This window comes from Schistocerca gregaria, chromosome 4 (assembly GCF_023897955.1).
Source record: "Schistocerca gregaria isolate iqSchGreg1 chromosome 4, iqSchGreg1.2, whole genome shotgun sequence".
In the NCBI taxonomy this organism is placed as follows: domain Eukaryota; kingdom Metazoa; phylum Arthropoda; class Insecta; order Orthoptera; family Acrididae; genus Schistocerca; species Schistocerca gregaria.
The window spans coordinates 311,008,570-311,023,229 of NC_064923.1; the positions used below are offsets into that span (position 1 = coordinate 311,008,570).

Genomic DNA, 14,660 nt, shown 5'->3' on the forward strand with positions numbered 1-14,660 from the left:
CATTGCTAAAAGTTATCCAGAAAATTAATTAAAAATACTAGTATGCCGTGGGTGATTACGCCAGGAATTAAATCTCATGTAATGGAAAGAGGAAAATACACACAGGGGTCAGAAGAATTCAAGTTTCGACGTTACTTGCATACTTCAAAAAAATATTATAGTATTTTAAGAAAACCATTAAAACTTCAAGAAGTGTGCAAACCGTGACAAATAAATAATGCTGATAAGAAGATTAAAAGTTTGTGGCACATTGACAGACATGAAACAGGAAGGTCAATTCACATATAAGGTACTGTAACTGTTAAACTAAATGACAATGTCGTCACTGACAATTCACAAGCTGTGAGTGCTTTTAACAAATACTTTCTAAATGTAGCAGCAAAAATATGATTATATGGTTCAGTTGAAAGAGGCAGAGAATATACTGAAAATGGCATTGCACAGAACTTTAAACTACTAGACATATCACCAGCATCCCTTGCTGAAATTAATAGAATTACAAAAACTCTGAAAAACAAAAGCTGATATGGTGTTGTTGGAATTGCAAACAGAAATTTGGAAAGTTTTTCTGATGTAATAAATAAGTCCTTGGTGCTATATCTAATGCAGTACTGGCATATGGAATTTTTCCCGACAGTTCAAGATATGCAATTCTGAAACTTCATAAAAAACGTGACGAAAACGGCTTCAATTATCATCGCTCAATTTCCTTACTGACATCTTTATACAAAAAACTCTAAGAAGAAGCGGACTCGACAGTAGTCTCACATTTCAGTAGAAGTAATTACATACCTTATAACAGTGTGGAATCCAAAAGGGTTGCTTGACAGATAATCCTATTCACTCCTTCACTCGTCAAATATTAGAAGCCTTAAATAATAAAATATCAGCAGCTGTTATTTTTTGTGATGTCTTCAAGGCGTTTGATTGTGCTGACCTTGTTACACTCTTAAGAAAACTTTGGAATTGGTAGCTTTACACCAAGCTGATTGAGTCATACTTAACAAACCAAATGCTGAAATTGGTGTTGAATTATTCCGAAAATCTTGGAAACGTAGAAAATTGTAGTGACTGTGGAGGAATGACAAAGGGAATCCCATAGGCTTCAATTTCTGGTCCACTCCCATTCCTTATATACGTGGATCAGCTTCCACTTAACATTCAAAAAGCAGATTGGTATTTTTGCAGACGATACTATTGTTGTAATAAATTCCATTAGAGAGACAGTGGCAAAAGAGATTATTATTGATGTGTCTGAAACAATTACTAAGTGGTTTCTGAAAATAGATTCTCCAATAATTTCGAAAAAAAACACTGTATTAAGTACTCTACAAAAAACAGAGTCATACCAACGGTTGATATAGCACAGGAACAGGAGTTAGTAAATCGTGTAGAATGCTTCAAATTTGTATTGGTTAAACCGTGAACAGGAAGAAGCATATTATTGAGCTCCTCAACCCATCAAGTACAACTGTTATTGTTCTTCCTATAACTCCAGTTGTTGGAAACAAACGAATCAACCTCCAGACATATTCTGTGTATTTCTACTCAATAATGCCTTATGGAATAATTTTCTAGACTAGCTCATCACTTGGAAAAGACAAGTATTGATTGTACAAATGCAGGCTGTAAGAATAATATTTGTTCACCCCGCAGTCGTCACGTAGCAAACTCTTCAAGGAGTAGGCATTTTAACTGTACCGTCGCAGTACATATATTTGCTAGTTACATTTGGCATATGTAATTCATCAGAATTTAAGAAGAACAGTTCTGTCTATACCTACAACGCTAGAGATAAAAGTGTCCAATAACATAACATATCCGACAGGTGTCAAGACATATTATAAATTTAGCTTAAAAGCCTTTCTCCTGTACAAATGTTTCTACTCCATGGAAGAATTTCTATTTAAAAACTGGTAGTCTGTATGTAAAAAAGTTGAATAAGTTTTTTTTAACTGTATTTGAATGAGTAGGACTAAATAAAACGTGTTCGTTAAGATTAACGTTAATCTTGTACACGTATGTTGTAGACCCCCGTTTTGCACGTTATTTCTGGAAAAAGTATCATTCAGATGATCTGCGGACACGTAACGAGCTAACTAACTAACTAATTGTCACTTTCGTTTTCAATTGCCCTCTACGAGAAACGTAAATATTTGAAATGAAACATCTGATTGGCATAACAGGTACTGAGAATAAAGGATTGTAGGATAGAAGTAAATAAATAACTATCAAGTTAATCTCATCTGCAGCTAATGGTAGGTGTCAGCAACTCTTGCACACCTCTCAACTTCCGTAAAATTAGTAATCGCCTCATGAATTGCAGGATGTAATGAACTGTACACAGTCGTCCGTGGTCCGTACATGCATACTAAGGAGGAGGATACATATTTAGCAGCACTGTGCTGCAGCCAGAACATCTCAACTCTTTTGCCTGTGGTGCAACAGTATGTAAGAGGACATGTAAGACAATATATATGATTAAATTCAGTATTGATGTTTCATTATACTCTTAGCATTTTTAAGCTAAGTATGCATTCATAGCTATAGGAAATAAAGCCATCAGCGGTGACAGCAAGGCAATGCCTGAGGTTCAACTTGTAATCAGAGTAGCACATGCAGGATACTCTGCTTAGGAAATGAAAGAAAGACTGTCAGTCCTACAGTCACGGAGTGTCACTACTTCGGTAGTCATTTGTTTTGTATACCCGTCGAAAAGTGATATGGATGCGCGTTCTGTGGAGAGCGTAAACACTATAAACATATCGACTGGTGCAGGTGGCACGCCCTCTACTCGCTAGGAGCGAAACATGCACATGAAAAGGTTGGATCCAGCCCCATTCAGTACCCTAGCACCGCAGCCGTCAGAGGAGATCGCTACCGTTTATGAAGTGTAGTAGTTTACACCATGATTACCTGCCATTATTGACTATGCTTGTGTTCTTAAATTTGGCCTTAGATGTTATTCGAGCGTTTATGACGGTTCACAGTGTATCTGTAGAGATGCAAGAACCTGCTTGTGGACGACTGGCTGGAACACCGGTCAATGGAACATGTTTACTCTTGGTCAAAGTGCTTAAACTAATAGAATTCATTTTGAAAGAATTGAACGTCCCATCTTGCCAATTTGATGTGAGTTATTTGTTGTTCCCTTCAACAGATAAAGGCGAATTCTGGAATGAATCGTTTGAGAAAGCCTTTGTCGTTTTTCTAAGTTATTTCTATATCATCCAAGCTCTAATTCAGTTTCTAATGAACCAGTCGCACACGGAACGTTAAATTCGCATTTTGGAGAAGTGAGATTCAATGACGTCCGGCCATCCTGCAGGCATATTAAGATCGTTCCTGAAATAGACTATGGATGTTTTTGACCCCATAGTTATTCTTAAGATATATTACTCCAAGTGAAATTACACCACTGTGGACAAAATGTTAGCCTTCTATTCTTGCTTCTTGTCATATGTGATTCTCACGTGACTCAAATATTACACTACTCAAAAATCGATCAAATATGAAGCTACAGGCATAAACAAAGTGAAATTTGCTCCTAACCTAGAGATCACTTCAAAATTGTATGTAAAACCTATAAAAAGTTTTAAAACTACTTAGAGTCGAATTATAGCAGTGTTTTATTCAAAACAGCTATGTAAAAATAATCACATGTGTATCATTTCTCTTGTGCTGTTGATGCATTCTGGTTTTCCTTACCCATCCACACAGTGACCAGCAGTCATGACCCAGTATTCGTTGATGATTGTAGCGCTGCATTCTGGTACACCGTAACGGACATATTGAGCCTGGAACAAATAAAATAGTATTTTAGTGAAGCTATGAGATTCACTGTTAGATCTACTACATTCAGTTGTTACATGTCCTCGCTAGAATTGCTAAGTAGCTAGGGTAAACTTGCTCAAGAAGACCACTTCTTATGAGAATTCTCCCTTGTACATTGCTCTAAAAGAGCCATTAATAACTCGTGTGATATCAAGCAAACCACCCGTGGTTGACTCAGAAGTATCACTTCTTTCGACGTGACTTACAAGCGGTGACAACACTGGAACGAACATCCATTCAGCAATGGTCACGTGCTTCAAGATCCATTAAAGAAGATTGAGGGATTGAGACTACTTTGATAAATGTGGTCGAAGTCGAACCGCAACAGGACGGCTAAGGGAGAAGTGATTGCACCATAAAGTAGCGGAGGTTCCGTCCATTTGCTGCCAGCGACTATGGGGCGGAGAAGTCGTAAGTAGATCACATTTTTATGAAGTGTCCACTTCGAGTGTTTGACGGTAGCCGGGTGAACTCTATGTAGACTCGAAGTGCTCGAGATTGGTTATCAAATTCGGGCATTTCCATGTGATTTCAGATACTTTTGTGTGCTTGTAAAACCACCCTGTAGATATGGAATTCAGGCCAGAACGGGATAGCGGGGCACACCGGGACCATGCTCATGCTGCTTTCCAAACTGGAGGGTGCTGCAGCTTATTATAGTGATACACAACTACGTCTATGAATTGATGGAAATGTGTGACAGCCATTTTGACTTGGTCTGGAGTGCGGCTCCTAAGACAAGGGTTATCGTTCATACTTCCAGCTGCATTTCTATATCTTGGAACGCACCTCCGTTACAGACGCCATTTTGAAGGCTACGTATAGCGCCGACAATACTCGGCACTTCATTAAACTACAGGTGCTGTAGCGGGAGTACTCCACGATGTCCTACACCAAATTCCGCATTGTTTCAACTGAAACCAGCCGAGAAAAAATGTGTTGCTTTATTTACTGAACGGCCAACATATTAGCTCTTCTTCCTGTTCGAATCACATCTGGAGCGCGCGAATGTTTGCTGAAATGCCTCTGTGTGCACTATAATTATAGTAACATTGTCTACGGGAGCAATGAATAGTAGCTGTAGCATAATCCTAGGTTCGCTGTTTAAAGTTGTTTCTTTGCACTTTGCAACTAGGTTTTTGTGTGATAATCTGCGTCTCTCTTCAAGCGTATATCAGTTCAGTTTCTTCAGGACCTTCAAAGCACTTTCCCATGCGTCAAACAAGTCTGTTACTGTATTTGTTGCCCTTTTTACACCCACTCAAAAAGGCTGGCTAACCGAAGTATCAAGGGAAATGTTGCAGCTGCGTGACATCAGTCCAGATGACTTCGTTAACCGCCTTAGTGCTGCGTGTATCACTGTAACCCGAGACAATGGAAAAGGAGCAAAAACAGTTTTATTCATCACCGCCTAAAAGCGTGAAGATGCAGCCACCACTGGACAAGATAATACTATGATTTTTTTTTAGGAACAGGGACGGGGACGATGACTAACACGGTATGATGGTGACAGGTAATACATTTAAGTGACGAACTGTCACAGCAGAAAATTCCCGAAATCTACTAACAAGGTAACGGTTGGCTGTCAAGACGAAGCTTAGCGGGAAGCGGAAGATGGGATGGATTTACTCTACGGTAACGCCCTACTTCATTCTGTACAGGAGACGATTTCATATTCTACTTGTTTGGGATATAAATATCCCCGTATTGTCCTGACGTGCAGCAATTTCAAAATGACGACAGGGTGACTTTCATGAAGAAGAACGTTTACTGAGGATCAAAATGCATCCATCGACTACCAAGGTCTCCGTCAAGACATCCTTCGTTGAGGAAATTTGTCTTACTGAGCGGCGAATATGTAGAGGGGGACTCACGCTATCAATACGTTCATGGTCGCAATTTTATTTTTTGCGATTTGACAAATACAGTTTGCTCGTACAAGCCTGGAACACAGTAATACATTGAATCCAATTGATAACAGTAAAACAAGAACTGTAAGTGAATACAATGTGAGTCCACCGAAGATTGATTAATTGGTTTAATATCCAAACTACGGGGTCATCAGTCCCTCTTACCTGGAGCACGCAAGTAGACAAAATTACACACCCAATAACGGTATAGTACATGAAACCCAAGGAAATGAATCGCAAAGGTTTACCGAAGGGCAAAAAAGCCTAGAGAAAGGAACATGTAAGAAGAAACCATTGAAGAAAAATGTTAAATAGCAAACTGAAGTTTATAATGAAAAAACATTCACGGAAGCAGATGCGAAAACGAAGGGCGTTCAATAAATAATGCAACACATTTTTTTCATTACCAGTTTCACTAAGAAATGCAGAATTTATTGAGGGACAACGTTGAAGATTTTTGCTTCAGCCCCTACAGCTTCATGAACTTCCGATAGGTAGCGGCGCTACGAGTAGCCTTCAAAATGGCGTCTGTGATGAAGTGGCGTTCCAAGCAGACCGCTGTCACTGAGATTCTTTTGGCGCAAGAGCAGAACATCGCAGATATCCATAGGCACTCGCAGAATGAGTGCGGAGACCTGGCAGAGAACAAAATCACTGTGAAACTAACAGCAATAGCAGCACTCGGTGGCAAAAAGGAGTCTTTTGACTAAGGTTTTGGCACTGCTATGAGTGTCTTCATGACAAATAAAACTCTCAAGTTGGCATGTCGCGTATTAAACTAAAAATCAAGGTCTTAATTAGTTTCATACGTGACATGCCAATTTCAGAGATATGTTTCTGAAGAAGGCACTCACAACAGTGCCGAAACCTGCGTCAAAAGTTTCCATTTTGCGACCCAGGGCTGCTATTGCTGTTAATTTTACTTTGTAAACGGTCACTGACTACGCAGCCATATTAAAAACATTTAAAGGCACTGTGAGTCGTTGGGCGAGGCGTCTATCACCATCCCAGCAAGGTCGTGCAAACGTATCCGATCGCACATCCACTATGTGATCCAAAGTATTCGGACGCCGTCAAAAACATACGTTTTTCATATTAGGTGCATTGTGCTGCCACCTAAAGCCAGATACTCCATATCAGCGACCTCAGTGGTAATTAGAGATCATGAGAGAGTAGAATGGGGCGCTCCGCAGAACTCACGGGCTTCGAACGTGGTCAGGTGACTGGGTGTCACTTGTGTCATACGCCTGTACGCTAGATTTCCACACTCCGAAACATCCCTAGGTCCACTGTTCCCGATGTAACAGTGAAGTGGAAACGTGAAGGGACACTTACAGCACATAAGCATACAGGCAGACCTCGTCTGTTGATTGACAGAGACCACCGACATTTGAAGAGGGTCGTAACGCGTAATAGGCAGACATCTATCCACACCATCACCCAGGAATTCCAAACTGCATCAGGATCCACTGCAAATACTATGACAGTTAGGAAGGAGGTGAGAAAACTTAAATGTCATGTTCGATCGTCTGCTCATGAGCAACGCATCACGGCAATAAATGCCAAACGACGCCACTCTTGTTGTAAGGAGCGTAAACATTAGACGATTGAACAGTGGAAAAAAGTTGTGTGGAGTGACGAATCACGGTACACAATGTGGCGATCTGATGGCAGGGTGTGGGTATAGCGAATGCCCGGTGAACCTCATCTGCCAGTGTGTGTAGTGCCAACAATAAAATTCGTAGGCGGTGGTGTTATGGTGTGGTCGTGTTCTTCATGGAGCGAGGTTGCACCCATTGTGTTTTTGCGAGACACTATCACAACAAAGCCCTACATTTATGTCTGAAGCACGTTCTTGCTTCCTACCGTTGAAGAGCAATTCGGGGACGGCGATTGCATCTTTCAACACGATCGAGCACCTGTTCATAATGCACGGCCTGTGGCGTAGTAGTTACACGACAATACCATCCCTGTAATGGACTGGCGTGCACAGAGTCCTTTCCTGAACCTTATAGAACATCTTTGGTATGTTTTGGAACGCCGACTTCGTGCTGTGCCTTACTGTCCGACACCGATACTTCTCCTCACTGAAGCGCTCCGTGAAGAATGGGGTGCCATTCCCCAACAAACATACCAGGACCTGACTTAACGTATGCCTGCGAGAGTGGAAGCTGTCATCAAGGCTAAGGGTTGGCCAACACCATACTTAATGGTGGGCGCGACGAAGTTGTAAGTCCGGAAACTTTTGATCACATAGTGTAGCTGTGACTTCTGCAATGCTGGAACTTCAGTGTGTTTGTCGCCACAAAAATTCAAACGACCTTCTCCTTCTCCAAGACAACGGAAGCCCTCACACCAGACTGTGCATAAGAGAGTAGTTCACAAAACTCCATTGGACTGTTATTCCCCATTCACCCTGGATCTAGCAGCTTCCGAGTTTCACCTGTTTGGCGCAATGAGGATGCGCTCTACAGGTAGCCGTACATCAATGACGGGAAAGTTATTGAAGCAGCAACCCGTTGGCTCCAACTTGGACCAGTAGAGTGATGCCAAGCGGGCACACAGGCCGTCCTAGCAGGGTGGCGTAAATGGATCACATTGAACAGAAATAGTATTGGAAAATAGGGTTTTGTAGCCAAAAGAGCGAGGAATCATATGGTGTATTGGAATCCTGAATAAAACAAACCTGCTTTCAGGACAATGTGCGCTGCATTACTTATTGAATGGCACTACGGTATGTTCATAGTCCTTTTCTTTGACATTGTCCCACATTGGGGCAAGGTGGGCGTGATTATTAACGAATCTGGCATGGTTAGTTTAATGGGTGGCTGTATGTCCTTCCTTTCGCCATCCCTGTACCCTGTGGGATGGAATGTGTGTACCCAAACTGTTTGCAGGTAGTGTCCTTCGTAAGAAAGTTGTTGAAATGTTGTCTAATGGTGTAACTGTAGGGGGACATAGATATAAGCTAGGTATTCACCTTCTGGTATGTGGATAACCCCCTAAAAACCGCATCTCAACAGACCAGCTCAGCGACGCTCGTCATTAGTCGGCCAGGTGGATTCTGTCCAGGGCCTGCGCACCTCCCTGTCCTGGAAAAGGTGATTTGTCACTCAGAATAAACAGGCGGGTCATATAAGTCACCAGGTAATGAGACAAATATTATGAACAATCGGTAGTTAGTGTTTCAGAGGATGGTGTGTCATGGCGTAGTAAATGCAGAAAGAAATCTGCATGGTCCCGTGATCACACAGTTGATAGAAGGAGGAAATATAGTTTAAAGCATAATAGTAATGTCTGATTATAGCACGTTCGCCTCTAGTACCAACTGTCAAATGTGGATTATTATTCCCATGCTGACATTCACTTTCTCCTAGGATTGGCACCTACTCATGGGCAATGTAATTACGGTAGCGGTCGTCACTCCTGCAGTGTCCTCGTTTGAGAGGGTGATACACTAGCCAGCTGCCTGCTGACTGACTAGTCTTCTAACTTTGCGCTCGATTTTGATTATGGCGAATGTCATGTGAGCAGACCATCACGTTTAAATTAGCCAGTTCCAGCATACTCTCTCAGTAGCTTCTTAAGTACAGATACTTGGGATTTGCATTTGAACGCTTTAATAGAGCCAATAAATGGCCCATTAACGCTAACATTTTACCATGAATGGAAACTCGTTATCTCCAGCCTCTGTGCCGTTCACAACTCTTGAGTCAATCTGTCCTGGAGGTGCACCTGCAACAAAAGAAACATATGTGGAGAATCCTATATGTAACATAATTCTTGCATGAATTATATTATATTCCGTGGATAGTCATATATTATAAAACAGGATCTGAGAGTGCACAACTACGTTTAAGTACACGCCCTGCAAACAACCATATGGTGCATGGTGCAAGGTACGTTGTACCACTACTCTCGCTGCTGTCACCTCGAGATCATTTCACCACTCTACAGCATTGTCAATAATACAATACCAACAAGCGTTATTTTGGTTTTATTTTTTAGACAACCAGTGTCGGAATTACATTATGACATGTTTTGACCTGCGTATACCGAGTAACATTCGTGTTACAAAGCAATGTAGCAGTGTTAACTGGTCTTGTGAAGATTTTTTTATTTCCCACTGCCATGTGCGCAGCTAGACAGCTTGCTGACAGCTGTCCAAGTGGTAGTGGGAAATAAAAAAATCTTCACAAGACCAGTTGACACTGCTACAATGGTTTGTAACACGAGAGCTACTCGGTATACGCAGGCCAAAAGATGACATAATGTAATGCCAACACTGGTTGTCTAATAAATACAACCAAAATAAAGGTTGTTGGTATTGTATTATTGGAAATAGACCAGCCGAAGTCCAGCACTCCAGACACAGGATGGAGTTACATTTATTATACAGCATAGTCAGTTAGTACTAATACAAATGTTAGTAAAAATTACGAAAAGAACATTAGACAAAATTCCCGAAGAGGATTGAAACTATTCTGCTTGTGGAACGAAAAATGCCATCACCGATGAATTTGCGTTGTTTTGGACCTTGTAAAAAACTACCAGCGAGAAACACGTTAAGAAAACTATGACGTTAATACGGGTAACATGTTAGAAACCATTACTCTATCGTGTGACGCATGAACGTATTTTATTTACCAGATGTTCGGCGCTAAATAGTGCACGAGTATTTATACGCCGTCGTCAGGATGTGACAACCGAGAATATCCTCTGCATTCCGAATTCTTTTTATTTTCAGCTATTTCTGATTCTTCATCATTGCGTCCGCCACCAAAATCATTCATATATGCCATAAAAAAGTAACTGTAAGCAGTTTCAGGCCATTATTTCCCTTTAAATCAAGCAAAAATATTTTTGCGTTTGCTTTTGTAAAACCGAAGTTTTTCCGAAGCATACAAGACCAATACTCTCATCACTCAGTAAGGGCATTTTGCGCAAAACTTTATCTTTTGTGCTGCAATGTCCCTGCATTTTATTAAAAATCGTTGTATATCATTACAATTCCTGACTCAAAAAACAGACGTGCGGACAAGACAAAAATCGGAGGTCTCTGAGCCAAAAGAATTTTTTTTGTTCACCGCGATCACTCTGCAATTTCCGAGCCATGGGATACTATCCTCTATCGCAGGATCAAAGTACAGTTTGAAATGGGGCTGTCCTATTTGCCACACGATATTCAGGAACTTTTCACCATAAAAGTGAATGAAGTGACGAATTTGACAAATGTTCTCACTCTCTGTAGTATCGATACAACCATATTCTTTGTAAGCCTCTGTTTGCCGGCAACGATGTTGGTCAGAGTAAGTCAGAGAGTAGCAGCAGTGTGTGTTGGACAGTCTGGGAATGTTCATAAAGGATGAAAACTGGCATCCATGTAGTGGAGACAGCAATATTTAAAAGGAATTTCGTAATTATAGTTTTGAAGGTATTGAGCAAAGATAAAAGTCAGCTTTTAAGATAATCCAGATTCTTATATTTGTAATATGTAGCTTCTTATTGTTAGACCATTGTGTATGGTTGAAGTTAGGCGTGGAGATTTTGTAATGTATCACATGGCGTTGTCTTATAGTTGAAACAAGTGTCAAGGAAAGCAGTTGCACGCAGCAGAGTTATTTAGAAATTTTTGCTAACTTTTTTAGGTGTGAGAACTTTACGAAAAGGTGTACTGTTCTCTTGGTTTCATGAAGCATAGTTAAACTTGGAGTACTTTTTCTCATGAATCAGTTCTTAAGACTAGTTCCCTATTACTTTCACGATTCTGTTTGCACATTCGCACTTGCCCTTCACCCAGTTCTTTAGTGAGAAGCATTTTATGAAAATTGGTAAGATAACGTCTCGCGCTGCACTTCACAAGAACGTCAAATTAAATTTAATTTTTTAACAGACACCTCATTATTTCTAATGACAACGATTTAAAGATCAGAGGAGCGCACAGATAGACTAATAAATTTAATTATCATTAAAGTTCCTGTCCACTGTAGGGCACAGTGATTGTTAGAGTGTATTTATGAAGAAAATCATATTATTCAGGTGCTTAACATAGTAGAAGATTTTAGAAATGTGCTACCTTGTGAATTTTTAAGCGGCTTTATCCGAAAATCAGATGCATTAAATTTCACGTTCATTTGCTGTGCAATAAAGTTAACAGTCCTGATACAGTGATTGTTTGCAAGACTAAAGATAGAAATTAGCAATATTCAGGGCCATTTTTTTCTTTGCAGCCAAATAGCCAACATAAGTTGCATTAAAAATGAATTGCTTCCTCACAGACAATTGTTTCATGTATCGGTTGGTCTGGATTGCGCATCATGTACCATGAGCTCTACATATTTCTGTTCAAAATTAAATTTTCACATAGGTCTTCTGCCCTGCACCAATATTTAAGAATTTAAATTCTCGAAATAAGTTTCACACGCTCCTGAGATACCAATTTGATACTTATGAGCACGAGTTTTAAAAATATATAAGAAACCTTCACCTGGCGACCCACCCAGGATGCATGATTACATATTAGTTTGCTGACTTTTGGAAGTCAGATGAGGTTTTGTTAGCCAACTATACATATTAAAATTTCAATCATAGGATTTGACTTAGCAGTTACTTTCAAGATTTGTGAGACAGAAACTGACATAATGATACACTATATACCTTTATAGCAGCACAGATCGTTTTGCATATATATTACCAGGCAACACTACAGACAAATTTTCTGAAGAACAGTTAAAGTTTGGTTGAGGAGGAATAGAACTAATGTGTATTCTCTGCATCTTTGAACACCAATGTTATGATAAGCACTTTATTCTCTGTTGTAAACTACTAAAATACTACAGACAGTAGTGCAAGTCAGATTTATTCATTTGTAGTGTTATATTGTGCTTAGAATAAGTGATTTTGTACTGATGTATGCTATTGCTAATGACATACTCCCAGTTAAAAGTATACTTGTTTTTTGAATCTTCATGTGTTATATACTTAGACAGTAATTTTTTATGCAATGTGATACTTTGTGCCTCTTACTGAATTGTATGTATTTCGATGCAAAGTGATATCAGAAGCTTAGATTTGCATTTATTCAGTGAATTCTGTTAGTGCTAACTTAAATATTTGTCTGTTTTCAGTAATATTTATAGGAAGTGATTTTATTAGTTATGTGTGGAGTGTAGATATTATGTGTGTGACATTTGTTTTTGGTTTGCTGCTTTAATACAATTGCATTAAAATGTCAACATCTATCAACAGCTTCCAGAGCTGGATTAAATGTTAGAACTGTAGCTGATGCAACTTACGATGTTTTTGTAGACAGAGAAGGTACAAGTGAACAGGGTTCCGTTCATAATACTGATTTAACTGAAACAAATTGGACACTGCCAAACAGGAGTGATCAGGGTACTTTTTCAGTATCAAACATAGAGCGAGAATGTGCAGTGGGGGATTCTTCTTTAACAACTGAGTCTGTAGGATGTTATTTGTCCGTAGTTAACCCTTCGGTAGAGAGCCGAGATACAGTACACCCCCACGGGCCATACTTTCGTTTATAACACCGAGATGGAAGAACGGACGCTGCTGATGTCCTAGCTATTACGGCCAATTATCCACATGCAATCCACTCGTTTTCCTCATTCGTATGGTAGACGTGGACAGGTAAACATCTTAGTTCTCTCCGTTGGGTTTTATTGCGCCCAACCTTTTCGTCCTTGTTGCATGGGTTTTCAACACTGCAGCGCCAGACGTAAGTGACCTGTAATACTATCTTATAATACATTATTGCAACAGTCTTATACTTTCCGATGTAAATAACAATTGGTCTATGACTGGGCCACTGGTATTCGTCTGTTGTATAATATTATATCATAATCATTTGATTATAGTATATTACAAGTATATATATTTTGGATGTCATCATATGGATGGGAAAGCGCTAGGCTGAAGTGGCTACTGCGAAACGTGGAGGAAGAGGAGAAGGAAGCCGAGAATATGAAGGGTCACCAACTAACATGAATCGCTACCTGTTGATGATGGGGAAACTGCAGAGAGTGGACAAGACACTGGCTCATATGAGGACGCTAGCGACGATGGAATCGACTGCCATATCCAATGTGACGACTTCTACCTCGGGAAGGATGGGGCTACCATGTGATGAAGAATTCTGCAGGCCGATAGAAGGTTAGGAACAGATATTGGAACATCATCAAAGAGACTGCTGTGTCGACGAGAAATGCTAGGAGTGCGACGACTCACGAGGAAGCCCTTAGTCTTTTCATTACAGAAGATATTGTCCCGATGATCGTGGACTGCACCAGCAGGAAGATAGCGACGCGTAGCAAAACCTACAAGGCAGACAAACTGTGTGCGAAGACGGACAAACCTTAGGTCATGGTTCTCCTCGTGCTTCTCTATCTAATGGGGAGATTCAAAGCTGGAGAAAGGAGCTTGCAGGTTGCTAGCTTCAGGACCACCGATGGAACTGGTGTTGAGATCTTCCCCCTGACGATGACTATGACTCTTGGCAGAGACCTCCAGCGCTGTCTCAGTATCAAACAGACTCGTAGTGCACATTATAAACTGTCCGATCCGTGAAATCTTCTACCAGTTTTAGAAGAACTGCCAGGACAGTGACATCCTCGCTAGCAACGTTACGATCGATGAAAAACTGGATAGGTTTCGTGGCAGACGCTCATTCATTCTTGACAAAACCGGCCAAGTACGAAATCAAGATCTTCACCATGTGGGAGTAAGAGGTGTTTTGCACCTCCCCATGGAGGTGTACATCGGAAAGCAACCTGACGGAGCTTTCCACAATAGCAACTCCCCATCTGATGTGCCAGAACACTTCATAGCCAACATACCTGGATGTGGAAGAAATCTAACGGCGGACAACTGGTACATCAGCGTTCCACCGGACACTAC

At 40.5% G+C, this 14,660-nt stretch overlaps 1 protein-coding gene across 1 annotated transcript in view; it reads right to left on the reverse strand.

The window, feature by feature from the left end:
• LOC126267212 (trypsin-1-like) overlaps positions 1 to 14,660 on the reverse strand; it is a 45,630-nt gene that overhangs the window by 22,479 nt on the left and 8,491 nt on the right. Inside the window, exons 2-3 of the mRNA XM_049972185.1 lie at positions 9,406 to 9,479; positions 3,709 to 3,797 (exon numbers count right to left, since the gene is read on the reverse strand). Coding sequence (XP_049828142.1) covers positions 3,709 to 3,797; positions 9,406 to 9,479 — 163 coding nt within the window. The remainder of the gene's footprint in view (positions 1 to 3,708; positions 3,798 to 9,405; positions 9,480 to 14,660) is intronic.